This window comes from Lacerta agilis, chromosome 17 (genome assembly GCF_009819535.1).
Source record: "Lacerta agilis isolate rLacAgi1 chromosome 17, rLacAgi1.pri, whole genome shotgun sequence".
Lineage (NCBI taxonomy): Eukaryota > Metazoa > Chordata > Lepidosauria > Squamata > Lacertidae > Lacerta > Lacerta agilis.
The window spans coordinates 10,052,284-10,073,753 of record NC_046328.1 but is presented as its reverse complement, the minus strand read 5'-3'; the positions used below and the strand labels follow the sequence as shown (position 1 = coordinate 10,073,753).

At 43.2% G+C, this 21,470-nt stretch overlaps 1 protein-coding gene across 1 annotated transcript in view; it reads right to left on the bottom strand.

Annotated features, from left to right (window-relative positions):
- Window positions 1–177: 177 nt before the first annotated feature.
- Window positions 178–21,470, bottom strand: part of FBRSL1 (fibrosin like 1) — a 754,268-nt gene continuing 732,975 nt past the window's right edge. Inside the window, 9 exon segments of the mRNA XM_033174384.1 lie at window positions 178–2,517; window positions 4,676–4,904; window positions 7,408–7,491; window positions 10,554–10,631; window positions 15,683–15,815; window positions 18,407–18,490; window positions 18,815–18,886; window positions 20,142–20,180; window positions 20,905–20,976. Coding sequence (XP_033030275.1) covers window positions 1,281–2,517; window positions 4,676–4,904; window positions 7,408–7,491; window positions 10,554–10,631; window positions 15,683–15,815; window positions 18,407–18,490; window positions 18,815–18,886; window positions 20,142–20,180; window positions 20,905–20,976 — 2,028 coding nt within the window. The 3' untranslated portion in view covers window positions 178–1,280.

Sequence of the window (21,470 nt, the reverse complement as noted above, 5' to 3'; positions counted from 1 at the left end):
GATCCACAGGAGAGAGTGCTTCCTTGCTCACGTGCCTGGCATTGACGAAGGAAGGCAGCCCGCTTCCACCACTCTCTGGCAGGGGAGGGAAGTGGGGCCAAAAGAAAGGGATTTGTTGCATATTGCTGTATCAGTTGTGTCTGTGTAGCAGAAACTTCAGTAATAAGATAACCTGGATCTTTTCCTTACGTTTATTGAACATCCGTGTGTTATGCACACAAAACAAAATTGAAATTATGATTTTAGATAAAACACTGTAGGGTTTGTTTTGCGGTAGAACAAGTTTCCTCTTCCCATAATGATCGCCCTTTCTCTACGAAGCTGCATGCTTACATTGAATGCGTTTGGGGTGGTTTTCCTGGGTATATATGTGTGTGTACTTTTGTAAATGCTTTTTTGCCTACCCTCACATCAACCAGGACCTGCCTCCAAGTTATTTTGCATAGTTGAAGGTTTTGTGCCATAGTTGGGGTTCTTTGTTTGTTTTTAAAGACAGTGACAATGATGCATTGGAATAATGTTAACAAATAACCAGAGAGTGGTTCTAAAAACCATTTTTTATAAAGTCTACCTATGTTAAGAATTCAATATTGGTGTACATTTATATTAACAGAATATTTACATATTGTTTTCTTTTTTGTTGTTTAAAACAAGAAGTCAAAAAAAATTCATTTCTCCATAATATAAGGCAAAACCAAACAATTTTGTACATTATTATTAATTATTATTATTATTATTTTAATATATATCTGTAACTTCAGTTCCAAAGTACCAAGAGAAAGTGAGTGGCCTCAATTCGGGAACCTCACAGTGGACTGTACAAAACTACAGTATTTCCATAAATAATACTTTCAGAAACCCTGGGTGTGTATTTTGTATTTACTTAAGGATCTGAGGCCATTAAAATTTAAACTAAAAAAAAGCTCTTTATGTAAATAAAGAGCACACAAAATTTAACAAAAAATACAAATTCATTAAAAATGTTTCTCACATTTGGGAAAAAATGTACAAACCTGGTAATATTTTAACTCAGCACAGAAGCAAAAACAAAACGAAGAAATAAAGACCTATATATTAAATTTCAATTTTCAGCAACCATTTGCTTGGAAGGTTTGTAACCTATAACCCTCCCGCTCCCCAATTATTTATGGAACTGTGCTTAATTTCTACAAATTTTACATTTTAAAAAAAGTTTACAGCAGTGCATTTTTAAAAGGTCTCTCCCCCCCCTTTATATTTACAGGTGAGTTTTAAAATTCATCCTGTTTGTTTGTTAGGGACTATCGTGCCTCTACTTCTTTGGGGTTCCTAGAAGGAGAATACTCTCTCGATTCAGAGTTTGTGAGTGGCGTAGTCCGGCGGGGGGAGGATGGTCTTGTACTACTAGCTGGTACCAAAGGGGGCGGGGCACTCAAAGCGGCTGTTGGTGGGTTCCTATTCAAGATTCCATTGTGCATGGCAGCCGAGGGGCTGAGTCTGGGATAATGCATCCCACTGAGATGAGGCATGAAAGATGGCACATGTGCCAGGTGGCTTTCAATAGGGGACGAGTGCAAGTGATGCATCCTGGCACGCTCAAGTTCTTCCCGTAAGTGCAACCTCTCTCTCTCCTCCGCTTGCCTGAGTCGCTCCTGCTCACGCCGTGCTTCAAGAAGATTCTCGTGGTTGTAGTCGTGGGGTTCTCTGTCTCGGTAAGAGCGCTCGTGGTCATAGAACCCAGCGGCAGTGGGGAACCTGTGGATGGGATCAGCGCGCAGCTGAAAGTCCATTCGACGGTGCAGGTCCAAGCTCCGGTAGGCATCTCGCAACGGGTCTCTCACGGGGTCCCAGGAGAACCCAGGATGGGGCAGCCGCTCCCTTCCTGGCAATGGATTCATGCCCATTAGAGGGGTCATCATTCTGCTACGATCCAGGACATTCATATTGCTCATCTGATGGACAGCGCCCATGGAGATGGGCATGGTGGCTGCCATTGTATGGGGCAATGGTAACCCATGCAAAGAAGGTGGTGGTGGGTGCTCAACAGTTCTGGAATGCTGTGAAGGTTCTGAGCTCACAACCAACACGTCACTGTCCTCCTTGCGCTCCTCTTTGACCTTGATATCGTTCTTGATCTTCTGAAGGTCTGCTGGAAGCTCTGGCTTTCTTTCAATATCCTTGTTCATTAGATTGCTGAGTTTTAAACTCTCGCTCAGTGCAGGTTTGCTATAGGGAGATACGGATTGGATTACTGGCTTTGTGTTGTCCTCTGAGGATCTTTTTTCATGGCTTGGTGGTTCTTTCACTGGGGAGCGGCTCTCTTTGATCTTGTGCTCCACAATTGGAGGAGGATCCCTCAGTCGGTCAGAAATATCTCTCTCCGGTTCTTTAGGCCTTTCTCTTTCACTGAGGCCAACTTGCCTGGTGAGATCACTGGAGGTCTGACTGTTGCTGCGAATGAGGTTGCTAATCTGGTGAGTCACTGGGGCTGAAGCGGGCGAGGATCTATTTGAATGCCTATTTTTATCCAGAAGGTCCCTGCAGGAAAAAAAAATCATATTGTGAATATGTTGCTGTCTTCTAACAATTCTGTGTTATTTTTATGCCGACATTATTTAACAAAAGTATCAGTCATTTCATCATCAGAATGTGGTTCAAATTTCTACTCAGCCATGAAACTCACGAAGTAACCTTGGACCAGTCACAACCTCTCAACTGAACCTACTTCACAGGGTTGTTGTGATGATAAAACGGGGAGGAGGAGAACCACTGATGCCACCTAGAGCACCTTGGAGGACAGGTGGGATATAAATGTAAATACGTCACATTGTCTGGAAAGGCTGAATGCCGGATGCTTTCAGAAAGATTAACATGGAAAAAAATGTCCTCTATGGAACTCTGAATAGATTTAATAGTTATTTGTTTGTCTATTTGGGCCTGGACGTTATTCCAATCACCCTTAGGCTACTGCTTCTATCCAATTCTTACAGGCCCTTGAGCTTTTTTAAGCCTTCTAACTAATCAAGTGATGCCAGCAATCCATGAACATCCTGTATCAAACAAGCAGATGGTGAACCACAGGAACTTTACCTACGTATCCTCAAATACCCTTTCTTATTTGGCTTTAACTTTCATCATTCACTCTGATCACAGCAGTTGGAATTTCCTTAGGAAACTCAACTGCTGTGATCAGAGTGAATGATGAAAACTATATGCCAGGTGAGTTATTATGAAATCTGTTTAACTTAACTCTGCCAGTAATATTTTTGTGTTTTGCTGGGTTCCTTTTGAGAAGGACCGAGGCACAGTCACATCACTGACACTCATGCTTTAAATATGGTATTGGGTGATATGGAGCAAGTTTATACAGCAACGTTTTTTGAGGACTATCAATTAAAAATCCTCCTATAGCTCAGCTGGCAGAGCATGAGACAATCTCTGGGTTGTGGGTTTGAGCCCCACATTGGGCAAAGAGATTCTTACATTGTAGTGGGTTGGACTGCATGACCCTTGGGGTTTCTTTCATCTCTTAACAATTCTATGAAATCAGAGAAGCTCCCAACATTTTGCCCAGAAACCCACAAAATTTCCATTAAAAACATATACTGGGTAGCTATGCAAATTATGTGATGCTATGAATCAGGGCCAAGTGGGTTCCAGCACCAGGATTTTGCTACAGGTTGACTCAAAGGGCAGTGCCTAATTAAGTCCTCAGAAGCCATATAGGAAGTCTGGGCTCTGCTGGCCACACACTTCCTAATGGATCTCATGGGATGAATGTTGGCTATAGTATCAGCAATGCCAAATCAGTATCCAAGATGGCACCAGTTGCTGAAGCAACCAGATGTTGATGGAGGCAAGAACAGTGGGGAGGCTGAGCCCGGGCACCACAACCATGGGGATCCCAGCTCCACAGGGATCAGATGACTTTCAGGAGGGGACCTGATCAGAAGGATGAAAAGCAAGTTGGCTGGCATACAAACCTTGGGCGAATTTGGGCCAATGGTGCTCCCTTCATAGGTGGAGCATAGAAGGATATCCTAGCTCTCTCTCTCTCCTTAGTTACTGGAGGGCCTGGCAGGAGAACATTGAAGCAGCACCCAGGAGACTGCCACCTTCACTCTTGACCAGAAACCTTTCAGGAGGAGCTGAGTTGTGCTCACCTGTCTCTTCTTCCATCAGTTCCTATCCTCATGCCTTCCCCCCTCCCTTTGCACCCCCCTTTACAGGCTGGTTAGCATGCTACGGCATATGGCGGCAAAACTATTGTAATAACTCACCACGTGACTGCCTGATTTTTACCTGCAGCAGCTCACTGTGTAGATCGGGCAATTTTTCAGTATGTTCTCAAGGGGAACTGGCCAATCAGAAAGGTTGCTGTATATTACTGACAGGGAACCTGCCACCCTCCAGTTGTTACTGGACTCTCAGCTCTCATGACCATGGGACATGCTGCCTGGGGAATGATGGGAGTTGAAGTCCAGCAACAACTGGAATACTCACAGGCCTCACACCCCTGGCAAATGTGAACTATACACCCCATGATGCTTCCACGCCACTTTAAAGGTTGAATTCAGGCTCCTGACTATTAATTATGCCATATGAGATTTCTGACATGGTTCTGCTTAATAACACTATTTGCAGAGAGGTAAGTTTCACTCTGTCCAATCTGCAGTAGGCAGCCTCCCCTTCTCACCTGTCCTTATCTCTGTCTTCTTTACTTGAAGATATGTCTCTCTTCTCTGACTCTCGGTCTCTGTCATGATTTGTCACAGAGGAGCTTCGCTCAGAGTCTCCGGGCTTTGGCCACTGCGGAGGTGTTGGGAACGATGGTGGTGTCCGGTGGAGCCTGTTCCATGGCTCATGGGGGTTGTTGAAGCTCTGGACGTTAGGTCCTTCTTTGTGAGCAAAAATGCTATTGTGACCTAGAATGGGGAGGAAAGGGGAAAATACTAGGTTAGTTCTCTTTGTGTGCCCCTCTTCGAACAAAAGACTTTTTGTCCCAAATAAGTTCTGCACAAGTGCCAATTATGAGCTCAGTTATCCTTTCAAGGCTGGATAATATAAAAAGGGGGGGGGGGAAGAGAGAGAAAGAGAGACTGAAAAAACAGTAATTAACTGTGGAATGAAATAGTAGCTGTTTAAAGTCTCTGCAGAAAAAAGGCTAACTGCAGATCTGAGTAACTTTGTGGAGGTAATGAGGCCGTTTGCTTTGAAGATAAGAGGTGACTCCCAAATCACCCTGTTTCCCCCCGCTGTGATATCCATGGCTCAACTGGCACTGTTGCCACAGCCACTGAGATTAACTAAGAGGATGCAGCTAGTTAAAAACGATCAGCCACCTGCAGTGGGAAGCAGTGAGTTGAGATCTTTGATTAGGGAATGAACAGGCTGAACTTGAATGTAGCAAATCTCCTTGGGCACAAATCAGTCAATCTGATTAGTTCACCAACAATGCTCCTCTACAAAAACTCCCATCAGCAACTGTGTTCTGCATGTAGCTAACTTTTTTATTTAAAAAAGGGAAGAAAATGGGGTACTCTTTTTAATTCTGAAAACAGCCTCCAGAATGCACCGAGTTCTGTGGCGTGTAAAATAATGGAGCGCCACTTTCAAGGCGTACAAGATAATGCAACATTGTTTAAAATTCACATTTTTTCATTGTGAGTCTTTCACTAAATACAAAGAAACAATTTCTAGCAATTATTATACATTATGCAAGAGACAATGCATGTTACAGTACTCTTCCCACCCCCCACCAACTTCCCTTCTTCCAGTGTAATGCGTACCAATCTAGCAGGCTCTCTGTCCAGAAAGGTTGGTTCAGCTTAGTGAATCGTCATCACCTTTGTGTCTCAAGGTGCTACTACAATCTAAATTTGGAACGTGCAGATTTGCTCTTTGGAGCACAGAGACAGTTTGAAAGCCATAAATATGTAAGACTAAAATTAAAATATCCTTGCCCATCTTTATATGTTGCTCTCAGTGCAATTAGTAGTTGTAGTTTCCATCTCCCAAGGAACACAGAAGTGTTGCCTAAGGATGGAGATGAATCTGAGTAGCATTAGATTTTAGTGTGTAAAAAAATGGGGGACTCAACCATTGCTTGTTTCTTTGTCTCAGCAGTCCTAAGTACACCTTGAAACCTGCACAGTGCCTAATAGCGCGTAAATAAGCCATTTCCCACAATCCATTTTAAGACTGTGACTAAATGCAGACCCCATAGTGCCAACAAGAAGCCAGATTTCGCTTTCCCCCTGCTGCTTTGCTAAACATCCACCTGAAGGGTTGGTGGAGGACTCAAATTGTTGGTGCAGGACATAATTGCATCAAGCAATAAATTCCACTGGATTAGCCAATGGAAATGCCATAAACTCAGTTGTAGGACACGTGCTTCCCATACGAAAGGTCCCAGGTTCAATCTTTGGCATCTCCGTGTGAGGCTGGAAAAACAATCCTGTCTTGAGATCCTGGAGAGCTGCTGTCAGTCAGTGTAGACAATACTAAGATAGATAGACTTCAATAAGCAGATTCCCATGTTCCTATGATTGCGTCCCATAGAAGTATCTTGAAAAAGCCACATAAATAGCCCATCTTGATGTACTTTCCCCCTGTATTTTTATTCATGTGAATAAAACCACTTTGAGGTTTTATTACAATCAAATGGTATATAAATGTTGTGAAATAAATAAATAGTACAAAAAGTCACTGCATGAGCACCAATCATTAGCTGTGATCTGAAACAGGGAAACAGATGCAAAATCAGTGCTTCACATGGGTGTTTCAAAGAACTGAAAAGTCCAGTGCAGAAGCCATCTGGCTACCTTGATTACTGGGAGGAGGAGGAGAATTTAGCTGTCTATCTTTTCTGCCTCCTAATAAAATGACTAGTGTTATTCAAGGTGCTCCTGGATCACAGGTGTTCAGCTCCGAGAAATGCGTCACAGCACCCATTTTGTGCTCTTTTTCCCTGTTCGATCTGAGCTTGAAGTGTTTGAATAAACCCTCAAAAAAAGAGAAGACGGCGCATGTATGGTAAGAGTTAGCATGGCTTCTCTCCAAAATGGCATTTTCAGGGCTCTTTGTGGCGACTCCATGCCTTTCACAAACAGTGAGAGAAGTGGCTCTAGGACATGTGAAGAAGATTAAGGGGATTAAGGTTTTCCTGGCCCCTGCTTTCTCTGGAAATAGAGCGCAAGCAACCAAGTACGGTTGCCACTGGGTGGGGGAACAAATTATGGGGAAGCTCCTGCCACAGAGACCTGGAACACTTAGGTGCAGTGTTTTGTTTTGTTCTCAAAAGGAGAATGGAGGTTAGGAAATGAAGGTTTTGCTCTATTTTAAACAAACTACCACCAGCTGCTTTCAATGTGAGCATGTGGTTTCTCTGGAGAGGAGGTTTGTCTACAGAACCCAGCCAGTACTTACTCAGAGTATGACTGCCTAATCCTCCAAAGGCATTGCTGCCTAAGTTCCCAAGGCCGCTGAAGGTGCTTGACCTGCTAAATGGATCTGGAAAGGCAAACAGGGTTTTAGCCGGCATTTAGCCAAGAATGTTGGAGAATGAAATGCACCCCTTTCTCCCCTCCCCCTCTTTATATATATATATTTTAATGGTCTGAATCCAAGTAGGATTAGGCCAGACTTTAAGCTGATCCTTCTCACTGCAAGGTTCTTTGCACAGAAAATTCCCAGCGTGTTAAAAATGGAGAAGGGATTTGAGAACTTGCTCTGCAAAACAGGTGCTGGAGTTAAGCTCTGTGCGTGCCAAGCGAGAGGGAAGCTGAAAGTTAACAGCCCAGGAGCCAAAATTGATGGGCGCAGCTACCAAGCTGATACCCGATCCACCTGGAATAGCAACAACAAAATGAAAAGCTGAAAGCTGATTTCTGTCGTGATTGTGATTATTTTTTTTTGCGGGGAAGTGGCAAACAGGTAGGAGGAGATGCCAATGCAATAAACTCAGGCAGGCATAAAGTGGCTTTTTGATACATATACTGATCCTCTCTCTTTACCCCTCTGCTTTGGATTATGTAGGCTAGCAAATCTTATACATACCTACTCAAAAGCAAGCCCCAGGGACTTGCTCCCAGGTAAGCATGTCTAGGAGTACAGCCTTTGTTACACTATATAGGCCCAACTACGAAGCTAAAATTTGACATAACCTAGGAACTCCCACATCAAAGAGTTACTGCATTAATTTGACACCTCATTCCCTGGAAATATGTGTTAGCTATTTTCATCTAACTGTATATTTTATTTGCTTTCCTTGTCCTTTGCCTATGGAACCCACATGTTCTGAGAGCTGCTAAAACTCTGCAAAGGGCTGCTTGACCTCAGAGGAAACCATGGGCAAAAACATACTATTTGCTCTAGCAAAACAAATAGGCAGAATATGTGAGTTGTATACTCTTCTTTCAATGAGTTACTAGCTAAAATGGCACCATGACCTAGACTCCTGATTAAATACTTTTTAAAGTTATAAAACACTACTCATGGACGAGAGTGAGAGTCACAGACACTCAATACCACCCCCCACTCCCCACATATTATGGGCATGGATATAGTAGCATTTCTTGGTCAACTCTAGAACCCTAAATGGATAGCTCTAATAATGTGTAAATATCCTATTATGGAATTATGTAAACACTATGCTGTGGTGCTGTGGGTTAAACCACAGAGCCTAGGCCTTGCTGATAAGGTCGGCGGTTCGAATCCCCGCAACGGGGTGAGCTCCCGTTGCTTGGTCCCTGCTCCTGCCCACCTAGCAGTTTGAAAGCACGTCAAAGTGCAAGTAGATAAATAGGTACCGCTCCAGCGGGAAGGGAAATGGCATTTCCGTGCGTTGCTCTGGTTCTCCAGAAGCGGCTTTGTCATGCTGGCCACATGACCCGGAAGCTGTATGCCGGCTTCCTTGGCCATTAACATGAGATGAGCGCCGCAACCCCAGAGTCGGACATGACTGGAGCTAAAGGTCAGGGGTACCTTTACCTTTACCTTTACCCTTAATTTAAGGATTATTTAGGAGTTTGAGTTCACACCATCTCAGCAAACTCAATGAGACTGCAACCGACTGACTGGTCACTGACTGACTGACTGACCAGGAAGATTTTTGGATGACTCAGATTAATTTAATTGGTCTAGCAGTGTGGGTTAATTACTGTACTCCATTGCCTGCCCCATACTGGTAACAACTGGAAAAGGCTCAAGTGTTGGCTAGCAGTTTTTACCAATGTGGTCACTAGCTCAAATCAGAATGAGTCATCACAGCTACAAGTGTGAGTTTCTATCTATAAGAGAGATGGGTGACTTGCTCAGCACTGAAAACGTTATTGCAAACTTCAAATCACTTTTCAGATCTGCTTCTTTCAGTATGAGGGCAAGAAAGTGTCTTAAAGAAATCAAGATGAAGATTATCAGAATTCTAACTTGGCAAATTAATACAAGGATGGGTGCAGCCAGGGCTTTTTTTCAGCGGCACCTCTCAGGTGGGCACCATTGCCATTATAAGAGAACAAGGGTGGTGTTCAGGGTGAGTTCCGGCACCTCTTTTTCTAGAAAAATGCCACTGGGTGCAGCAATGGCTACTGCCCAGGAGCGTTAAAAACAGGGAGCTCCAAACTGAGAGGCAATATATCTCTGATAACCTGATGCTGGAGACAAAGCAATAAGATATGGTTATCACTGTCATGTCCTGCTTGTGAGCTTCTCAGAGATACCTGAGTGGCCAGAGGCTAAAAGGACCTTTTGGTCAAATCTGACAAGGCAATTCTTTGGTTTTTAGTTCATGGTGTGTAGTGAAGAACACGCTCTGGGAGCTTGTGTACAGTCCACAGTCCGTGCATTGCCCACCCTGATCTTCAGCAAACCTCCAGGGGACAATCTAGGGAGCACAAAAAAAGCCATTTGTGCACCAGCTAATATTTGTCTTTGGTGATTTCAAATGTTTTCTTTTTTTCCTTGCCAGCCCTGTGAAAACTGGAAGATGGCACAATTGAGCTGATTCATCCCTGTATCAGTCCTGCATGTACTGTTGGAGATACAATGCCTGTCTTGTTCTCGCTTCTGTCCCTTAAACATTCGAGTTTTTCCAAGAAAAAAACTCATGGCTCTCTTGCACTGCCTGGCAAATAATAACTGGTAATACTATTACCGAGGATTCTGTAGTTGAAAAGGACACACAACCCAAGTATTTCAGCTTTGGAAGGACAGAAATTGCCACTCTGGGTTTCTTGAAAACACTGGTGGATCTTCCAATGGTAAATAAATCTGATTTGACATAAAACTGCTATCTCGGAAACTTTTCTCAGATGTATATTGAAGGCAGCCTGAAAATCATTGCAGCTTAAGAGGATACTTCTGTCTCTTCTGATTCTCTTATATAAACAGCACGCCCTCCCCTCTGATTTCTTGGGGGGAATGTTGCTTAGGCATTGCCCTTATTGTAGAGGCTAAACCTCCTGCTCTGCTTCTATACATTTTTTTTATTAAAAAAAAACATTGCTAACGTGCAGGAAGCCAAGACACATATACAGCATTATTGATAAAAGGTGAAAGAGTTTACTTACACCTACCTGCCAAGTGGTTAGTAGGCAGGAAGCTGCTGTGATGAGGCGAAGGGCCGAAAGGAGTGGCGGTTGGGTGGGCAGAACCTGTGGATGCAAGAAAGAAGAGACCTTTGTATTTTAAAAATGTCTGCAAATACCCACAGGAAGAAAAAAGTACATAATGGGTCAACTGTTGAGTGTTACTAACGTGGGATACAACCCCAAGTTAGTTGTTGCCATGTGTCTGTCTTGAGAGACAATGGAGTGTGCCTCTGGGAGTGAAGTCAGCACCAAAGCGACCTCCTCGGGGCACAAGCCTGGGCAGTAGGTATGGAGGTCTTGGGCTGCCCAGACAACAAGACCTCCTCTCGGCCTCGCTGATATGGTCCAAAAGAAAGCAGAGTGACGACTGACACCAATGTGGCTGCAGCAAGTTAATAACTGGCATATTAGCTAGGTAGGCTGGATCACTATCCGTGTGTGTGTGTGTGTGTAAGACTCATTGCAACATGCACAGACAAAGACAGGGCCAGGCCAATGACATAAAGTGAAGCTTTCATGACAACACTTCACATTTATGTAGTGATTTCGAGTGTTCAAAGTGTATTCACAGCAACCATTGCAGTAGCATTCAATGGTAGACCAGTATCCGCATGTGACGAATTGGGGCAAGGTGATTTGGGGCCATGTTGGGCTAACCCACTGTGTGAGTGGAAGCCAGTGCAGCTCCACAAATCAGTTCCAGTGCATCGGGAGAACCTCCAGAACAGTGTGCCGAGAGGAGAAGGGAGATCATTCCAGCAGGCAAGCAGAAATGCAATCTCCTTAATGCTACACTGAATACAACCCCAGGGGTTGCCTATGGCCACTTTGAATTTGTAGCTGATGTGTGATTTGAAGCAGAAACTCCTTCTCTCACAGCACATTTTTTTAGTTACTCTACTAGCATCATCAGCTGCGGTTGCTGGCGTAGGGTTCCAGGTTTCGTTTGTGGTATTTTGGTTGCAGAGAAATTGTTGGGAGAAATGATGTTTCTGCTAATGCTTCATAGCAGGGGAGAAGCATTTTGTGACAGTTACAAATATCATGACAGTAGGGCATTTCTGAGCACAGGTTCTGTTGGTGTAGGATGGGTAAATATGGACTTGGAGGGCCCAGCAACTAAGCATCCCTCAGTTGAGTGATATTTCCTCCTCCTGCTCGACTAGCTGAGAATTCCTGTTTGCCAGGCTGAATTTTACTGGGCTTGAAAAATCCCACGATATCTAACATCCAACAAATCTGAAAAAACTTTAGGTTCTCTCCAATCTATCCCCATCAAGGAGATGGAATATACACACCCACCCACACCCACACCCCATGTATATGTCTCTGTTCACGGTCAGCTGCGTGCTGGAGCTGTTTTCACACCCCTCCTGGCTGCCAGGAGGCCATCGTGTAAATTAGCAGATCTGAGGAAATGCCTTCCAAGATCAAACACAATATTTCTACAGTACATACTGTGAAGTCATGCAAAATGCAGTTTACAGGAGGCCAAAAGAGAAGTTGGGCAGCTCTCACACTGGGAATGGTCATATGTGGGTTTTGTTTTATTCTTAATTTATCATATGGTGAGACTTCAAATGAACAGGATCATGGCACAGGCATTAGTGGAAAAGGGAAGGCCGTTCAAAATGGAGAGGGAAGCACTTTTCTCTTTTTCCTGTTGGAAAATGGAGGTGGAATATAACACTGCACTTTGCTATATGAGGTGAAGCAGGATTTCAACTCAGCAGGAGGAGTGTCAAACCAGCACCCTTTATCAGCATTAGGCAGAATCTGATATGCAAGTTAAAAAGCATGGATGCATAGATGATAAATGGTACATCATGCTCAGTAATCTTTTGGCTCTCTCTCTCTCTCTCTCTCTCTCTCTCTCTCTCTCTCTCTCTCTCTCTCCTTGCAACTTTTTGAAGTTTATCTACCATCTTGTACTTTGCATTTATTCTGGTCATTTCCATTTCTGTTTCTCTTCATGGAGATTCCTAAAACAATGTCGGCAGAAGTTCAGGTAAGTGTGAACAAGTGGCAAGAATTGGAATAGCATGTGACAAAGTTGTCTCTTTGCACAGAGACTTCATCTTCTGCAGTGGACCCCCCCCCCCCAAAAAAAAACCTCTCAGGAGGGTCAGAACAGAACTGAGGGAGAAACAGGAGGAGGAGGGGAAACTCCACTGTGCAAAGCATAAGTTGTTGTGTGAATGGGACAACTTTGTTGGATGAAACCCTCTTACAAACAATGGTGACGTGCAGACCTAGTTATAAACATGTATCTAGCAATTTCAGTAAGCTGGAAGAGGTGTAAGGTAAAGGGGACCCCTGACCATTAGGTCCAGTCGTGTCCGACTCTGGGGTTGTGGCACTCATCTCGTGTTACTGGCTGAGGGAGCCGGCGTACAGCTTCCAGGTCATGTGGCCAGCATGACTAAGCCACTTTTGGCGAACCAGAGCAGCGCACGAAAACGTCGTTTACCTTCCCGCCGGAGCGGTACCTATTTATCTACTTGCACTTTGATGTGCTTTCGAACTGCTAGGTGGGCAGGAGCTGGGACAGAGCAATGGGAGCTCACCCCGTCACGGGGATTCGAACTGCCGACCTTCTGATTAGCAAGCCCTAGGCTCTGTGGTTTAGACCACAGTGCCACCCGTGTGAAGAGGTGTAGCCTTGGGCAATTCAAATTTGTAGGCGTTAGATTACAATGGACTGCTCTGAAACTTGTCATTCTAAATTTTGGAGTGGGAAAGGGAAGGAAGGTCAGGTGAATATTTCAGTTTTGTTTGCTTGTTTTAATTATAATAGGCCTAGAACATAAGAAAAGCCTGCTGGATTGGGCCACTTGTAAATGTACTCCAAGCATCCTGTTCTCGGAGTGGCCAACCATATGCCATGGAAAGTCCAAAAGCAGGATCTGAGTGTAACAGCACTCTTCCCCTCTTGTGATTCTCCACCAAGTGATTACATGTATCTGTGAAAGCTGTAGCTCAACAGTACAACACTTGCTTCGCATGCAGAATGTCAGAGATTCAATCCCTGGCATCTCCAGGTATGGCTGGGAAACCCAGCCTGAAACCCTGGAGAACTAAACAGTCTAATAGGGTAATTTCCCATGACTGCATTTTTAATTTGGGGTAATCCTCTACTGAATGGTCAAGTGATGTATATGCACCTGTGAATCAGCCCCCAAGTTTGGAGTTAAAAGACAGAAGAAAAGCAATAGCTAAAAAAGCAGAGATAGCCAACACAGCTTAGCCCTAGTAATCAATGGAGATAGAACACATAAAGTTGAACTCAATGATTAATCGCCTTGGATTGTTTCACGTTTGTTTTCAGGTGGAAGCAGGACTGCAGGTTCCCGCTTAGAAATTGGATTGTATGTTCTGTTCTATCTGTCTCTGTCCCTTTCTTATATGTCTCCAGACTTGATAACTTGCATTTTTGTTGTTATTGCAGGAGATTCTGCACAGCTGTGTCTGCACACCAGAGGTGTGAATATCATTTTTTGTGCATTCAGTACAATGCCTGAAATGGATACACACCAAGGTTGGTGTCCGTTATTGGCCAAGCATGCAAGCTCACATTCTGGAGAGGCAGTCTCTACAGGCGTGAGACATTCTGGGATATTTAGTGTCAAAAGGAGAAGGTTGGTCTAGGTTTGGACAAAGGAGAAGGCATGTTGCCAAGAGTTCCCTCAAATTGGAGCCAGTCCTGGGTACAAACAGATTTAAGCTGCCTGCCCTAGAATACACCTAAGCCTTTCCAGTGGCTGTGTGCTGCAGGGGAAGATAGTTAGGAATGTGCCCTTGATAAGCATTTTGATGAACCTCTGGGTTCCTAGGAACATGATGTGGAAACCACTGGCTCACCATGAAATGACTGAAAAGTGATCGAGTGAATTGGCTCTAAGCAACCAGAAAACGAGTTAAGGAAACTCCAGAGAGAAAAGCTGCCATGGCTAGCGGGATGCAGTGTTATCTATAAACATAGCAACTTGCTCGACTGCTTCGAGACGGATGGAGGCTGTCATCTCTCTAATCCTGTAGGATTTCAGAAGGTGTATAACGGATGGGAGATTTCTTCAAAGGAGACAGCTTACAAACTTGACTACATGGGGCTGATAATAATAAGAATTAAAAAAAAGAAAAAGAAAGAAATCCTTTGGAGAAAGCCAGGGACAATATTGTGGGCTGTTGGGGAGTTATTAAATATAATGTCTGCCAGGCAGCTGAACATTCATCCCAAAGCCAGGTGGGCCTAAGATAACTTACGTCTTTTTGCAGTAACAAGGCAATACAGCAGAAACCATGATTCACCCCAACTATACTCTTGTTCCATAAAGTGACTAGAAAGCCTTAGATACTGTAAAGTAAAAGATTTATTCATCTGTCTATAAGAGTCACAATGTTTGTTCATCCTGCTCTCCTCCGATAACCAACTTTGAGATTTACGGTCCAATCCCTCTTGTGATTAATATACTCACAGGTGGGTTGGGTCATTTATCTGGGGCTGAAATAAAGGCTTCCTTTAATCTCTTGCCTATGCTCTGCAACCCTATACATGTTTACTCAAATGTAAGCCCCACCGTATTCAGTGGAGCTTATTTCCTAAGAAACGTGCATAGAGCTGAAGCCTTAATTGATCTATTTCTCCGTCAAAGCACCCCAATTGTGGAACTCCCTTCTCGCTGGAGATACGAATGGGCATCCTCCATATTGTCTTCTCACAGCCATCTGAAAGTATGTTTACTAATTTAGGCTTCTGGAAAAAATTAACAATCTATGCCATACGATATTCAGAATTAATTGAGACAGTGTCTGTTTTAAGTTTGTATGCCATTTATTCTTATTTTAGGTACAATGTGTGTGAGAGAATTACTTTGATTGTGAAGTAGGAAAGGATCCAGCCAAATTTGAGTCTGCAAAAGGCCATTTGGGTGATTGGGCGTTTTGGCCCCAAGGCTTCAATGTTTATAAAACTAGTGGTTTTAAGAGGAAGAAAGCTTTCTAACAATGTTTGCACACATATTAATGATTACTAAATTTTGCACAGAATAAAAGGGAGGGGAAGAGAACAATTAAACGCATATGTCCATACTTATTCAACACTCATTCCTCCTCACCTGTGGTGGAAAAGAGTGGCCGGGCGAGATCTTGAGGATAATGGAACCCTGGGAACACACCAGGGGCAGGAGGTCTGCTGAACAGGTCAAGTTTCCCACCTATCTCTAGCTTGTGGGGATCCAGCTGCATTTGCTGTCAAAGGATACAAAAAAATATATCTCATTATAAATTTTTCTTTCCTTTACTACAGAGAAAAGGGGAGGGGGGAGGAAAGCAGTAAAAGGGCTCATACTTCACGCCTGTGTTAGCACCGCCTGATCGAGTTAGCCAGAGTGATGGCAGCATCTGTGGTCTCATACTGAGAGTCATGCTCTGACAGTAGCCTCTATGAGGCCATTTCACTCCACAGCTTCTCAGCTGCCTGCCTGCCTCCTCCTCCTCCATGAATAAGTTCTGAAATGAGCTCTTAGCCCCATGGCATTAACTCAGCAGGAGAATGCAATGTGATATGCTGAGTGAGTCGTGCGCCCCTCGGATCAGTCTGCAGCCTCAGCCCGGCACAAACATATTCCACAGGCTGAAAGCTGCAGACAGAACTAACCCTCAAAGAGTTGGATGACAAGAGTCGCATGCTTGGTTGCTTCAGTTCAGTTCACAGAGAGAGACGGAAAAAGACAGAGGCTTGTGGAGGCTATCCCTTTCCTGGGGCAAAGAAAGCGCAGCATGAAAGACTCATGGAAAAGGAAGAGGATGAGGAAAGAATCTGCTCCCTGCATTCAGAGTGCTACACAGCCCCATTTATTTCAATATGCTTTGAGGATGGAGCTTTCTTTCGCGTGCTGATAAAAACTAGCCTAGGACAAAGTGTGCGAAAACAGTGTCCATTTGTTAGGAAGACACTCAAGTGTATCCATGGAGGTTAAGCAGAAACTTCATACTTTCCTCATAAGGGATAACAGCTATAAATGACCTATGAAAGGATGGCATATATTCCATGACTCCAGAGAGCATAAGTAATGGAATAATAAACAAAAATTTGCGGGAGCTGAAAGGCTGCTACAAAAAGGAGCAGTCCATCCTCTCTTCTTCCTCTCCTGGTAATGTGAAAGGCAGGGGTAATCAATATGGTTCCCTCCTGATGTTGCTGTTCTCCAACTCCCATAAGCCTCAGATAGCATAGCCAATGGAAAAAGACAATGGGAGCTCCAGTTCACAGCTTCTGGAGGGCACCACACTGGCTACTCCTCGGGTAGGAAAAGGAAAAACATGAACTGATGACATTTCACTTCGATTCCCCCTCACTCCACTGACTTGTTATTTACAAGGGTGGGAAAACTCCCAGCATGATGATTATCCTGTCATACAATTTTTATTATACGTTAATTGGGGAGGCGGCAGGGAGAAGGAGCCATGGGGCCACTGTTTTGGACATCTGCTGCACACTGCCTGTAATGTCTAGTTCCACCCATACTGTCAAGCAAAACTATGTTTGATACTAAGAACGATCTTACACTAAATCAGCATAGTAAGGTGTCTACTATTAGAGAGCCTCAGGTGGAGGTCTTGCTCAGCCCAGCCACCTGACAGCATGTTGCTAGAGCTATCAGGAAGTCAAGCTGTGGCACCTCAACCATGCAAAGGAAATGGTTGGGCACTGAGTTATGACCCTGGCTGCTGAACATATTGGTTCCGACACTCCCTTAATATATAAAAGCTAGTGTACCTTAACCACTCCAGCAAGACTGTAAAGCAGGTAATATTGAAGTATGGAAGGTTGTTAGAAAAGCAGATTGAGCCATTTCCAGGCTTATTAGTTGCTACGAAAGTGTGTGGCTCTTAAATGGTTTCTGCTTAAAATAACGATATACTCATTGAACCTGATTAATGTGTGCAGTCCAGCTCTATTAAAATGAAGGGATACTTGCCACTTCTGTAACGCGTTGTGGACTGGCCACATTTCTGCCTTTCTCCCTGACACTAATTACTTAGCTATGGCAGTAAATACCTGTGATGGATTGATGAGCAAAGCACAAGGTGGTTGTGGTGATGATAATGAGGAGAGGGGCATAAAAACAAGTAATTTGGCTCTTAAATCAAAGCATCTATTCAAGGCATCTAGGATCCTGTGGTTCTGCAACTCCCAAATACATGTGCCTTGTAAAACTTCTACAGAAATTAATCGACCACAGAGTGTTAAGCATTTGTATCCGTGGTTGTTGCTAAACCAAGATTTTTGAAGCACAGGTAGTGTTGTGGCCAATCTATTATTTAGTTTCTTCCATTAGAAGCTAAGACCTGTTAACAATTCCTGCTAATGGACTTCCCCATTTGCATGGACACACTACTTCTGCCTCCCCTATATCACCCAAAATATTCATAGCTGCCTCCCAAGAGTTTCACCAAAAGTCTGCAACATGGTAATGAAATGTCTATGGCTTTGATTGCGCTTATTGTTGCATATTATAAAAGAGGTTCTAGCTAGCACACTTTGGGTCTCCGTGTGGAATTTAACTCCCGTCTGACTCAATACAAACCCCTGTGAGAAGTGGCTTTAGCATCACTGAGATCACTCAAGACTTAAGTGCCTTGAAAACTGACATCTGGAATCTTCCAAGTGCCGGATTCTAAGGGCTTTAGACGAATTGCTTGGGCAAAGGTGAACCATCTATCCCTAACATTCTCACCTCTCCAGTTCCAGTCTCCCCCCATCCCTCCCCTCCACACAATACCGCAAAATAAAAAACCCCAAGCACCTCTGACACAATGACTGTCATTCTACTCGCCTGCTCTATGTTTTGTAAAATGTCCTTCACCGTACCGCTCATTTCACTCTGAACAGGATAACACTCCATATTCCACAGGAGGTACTAGTGCAGAAGGGAAATGATATTAAACACGCGTGCTTCGTACGCCCCCACCGTCCCCACAAGCCTCCCAGCTGATCTCCTTTCGGTTGCATATTTTATACCTTTGACTTGTTTTGCTACCAGTCTGCCCTGCCCCACCAGACAAGCACAACCAATTACAGCTCTACGATAGATGTTAAAAGATAGAAAGCCTTAATTAATTTTGCACCTTACAAACAAAAGCTACACTGCGAGAAGCTACTTATTTATCAGGTGGGAGTAGCAGTGGGAACATATCATGTAAGACGAAAGACTCATCATCTCTGAATAAATATGCTCATTTACCTTTATCTTCTGCTGGTGATGGTAGATCTGCCAGGCAATCTGTACGTGAACAGCACACCACTTGCCAGGCTTCTGCAAGCAAATGGATTTTAAAAATGGAGGTTTAACTTAAAATACCAGCAATCTGGAGCCATTTTCCCCCCTTGACGATACTCAGCGCACAAAAAGAGACTAGTCATTCATGATTGTTTTGTGGAAGAATGGAAGCCTTTTTTGGAGTATTTAAAGAAATATTGTAGTATGATAAATCCGTGAGCAGGATTTGAACTATGAGCAACAGAAGGAATGAGATTGTAAGGTGGTCATGAAATAAGAGAGAGAAGATTGAGTGCATCAAGGGGGAGAAATTAAAAACACCACGGAAAACAGGTGTTAGTGAAGCCTGCTTAGGGTATCATGTGTGTTTTGGATGCCAGATTAGCATCCTCAAGGTACAGGGACTTTTTGGGTTAGGTGCCCCTATGGGCTTCATTTACAAACACCCCCCCCCCCAAATATTTGCCTCCCTTAGGAGACAAGTAAAGCATTTTGTTATTCTCAGGCCTTTAAAAAACAGGCTCCTGCTTATGGCTCAGAAATGAAGGACAATCACACCATTGCTGATCTGTTGAATTTCACTGGCCTCATAGTTCTTACTAGATTGCACTTTTGAAATGTAGCTTTGCCAATCAGATAATTGGGTGGGGGAGTATAAAAACCATGGTGCGTGAATAAGAAGAGCCCTCCTGGATCAGGCCAAAATTAATTTAATTCACCATCTTATTTTCATGAGCAAGGCAATAACTGTCTGTCACTGTTGTCCCCCCTGGAATGGTGTTCAGGGGTATAGCCATGATGACTAATCACTATCTCTTCTTCACTCTTAATGGAAAATCCCTTTATTAAGTAAGAGGAAAGAGCGTGGATAGGCCTGATAAATATATAAAATAAACATATAAAGAAGCCCGAGTCGGGAGAAGCATATTTTATTCTTCCCACAATCCAGAGGATTGCACATGCATTGATATTTTTCATCCTTAATTCATGAAGGAGAGGCCTCCTTTGGATTGCAGGCTCTAAGAAATTGTGTGATTGAAATCATGAAAATTTGTTTAGCACTGCAAATGCTTCATTTGCATAATTTATGCAGGTAGCAGAATCTAGCTTTTTCTACTGTAGAATTTGGGCTAACTTGGAAAGTTGAAGCAGAAAGTGAATGCGAGGTACGAAGCAAGAGTATTATTTAATCAATTTCAAAGGAGACAGATTTATGTCACATGCATGTACATTTTTACATTTACACAAATATTTTAAGAAAAGGTAGATTAAAAAAAAATCCCTGACAAACCTTACTTACTCGTACTGGAGCCCGATAGGGGTCAGACACCTAAGGAAAATGTGGAAAAACAGATCAGTCTTAAAAATTCAGTCATACAGAGGAAAAGGAATTTAATATGAGAGAATAGATGACAATAAACAAAATAAATCAGAGGAGAATTGTTACAGAGGAAAAACTCCTTTCACTAATTTGCATCAAGTTAGAAAGTGCCAAAGGGTGTCCTGCAATCTTAGCACTGATGGAAACATGCCTTTATAAAAGCAGCTAGCAAGCAAGAATGTGGGTTCTTCCAAGTTCAAAGTCAACTACTTGAAGCCATCCAAACCTACACAATAGTTTGCAAGACTGCTTGCACTGGAATGGTGCAGGTACAACACATTTGGTGAACACCCTATCCAGTTTGAGAACAAGAAAGACTCCAAATATAAATTTGTGTATGTGGTCCAGTCGGTTCATCTATTTACCCATTAACTTAAAATTCAGGTCTGCTAACCGGATCTGAGAATCCAGTTCTTTCTCCATCTTGTTGTTGTTGTTTTTTAAAACCCAACAGCAATAATATAACATAGGGTTTTTTGTTTACATAATAACATTTCCCATTTTTAAGTCTTCTGCTCAGGAAAACCTGAGTCTGGGAAACAATAGCACAGCCAAAGGTTGTGCCATTTTCCCTTCTTTTTCTGCAGGAAAAATATACATTATGTTTGATTTTAAGAGGGCTGAACCTTTAGTTGGAATCAGACAAGACAGAAGTTTCATGTGCTTTACATACCCCTGGCGTCTTTTGCAGAAGAGTATGGTGTACTGCTCCAGGTCTACTCGCTACGTCAATAGGATTTGAAGTCTGCAATGAAAGGAGAAGACAATAAATAAAAATTCCACTGCTCCAGCCATGATTTAATGCGACCCTGTTAAAACGTAAAGCTTGTAAATATACAGAATTAAGTTTAGTTTAGTATGGTAGCTTAGTATGTTTTTGTAGGAAGGGTTTCAGTTAAACGCCCCCTGAGAACTCATACTTGCTTACTTATCAAACCTTTATTAGGCATTTTACAAGTAAAACCGCGAGAGAAAGAATCACATACAAGAACCTTTAATACACACACACACACACACACACACACCAATTAAACTCATAGGCTGATTGTATGTGTATATATGTAAAATCTAGAATTTCCTCCTGTTAAAGTACTTGCTATTTGGTGCTCATGGACCTAAGCCGTAGGCCTGGATTTTCACGCCTCTGTTGTAGCCAGGAGCATCTTTGCACAACCAAGACTGATTCGCTGGCTCTGTCGTTTCTGGAACCTCCCAGCCTGGCCACAGTGATTCATGGCT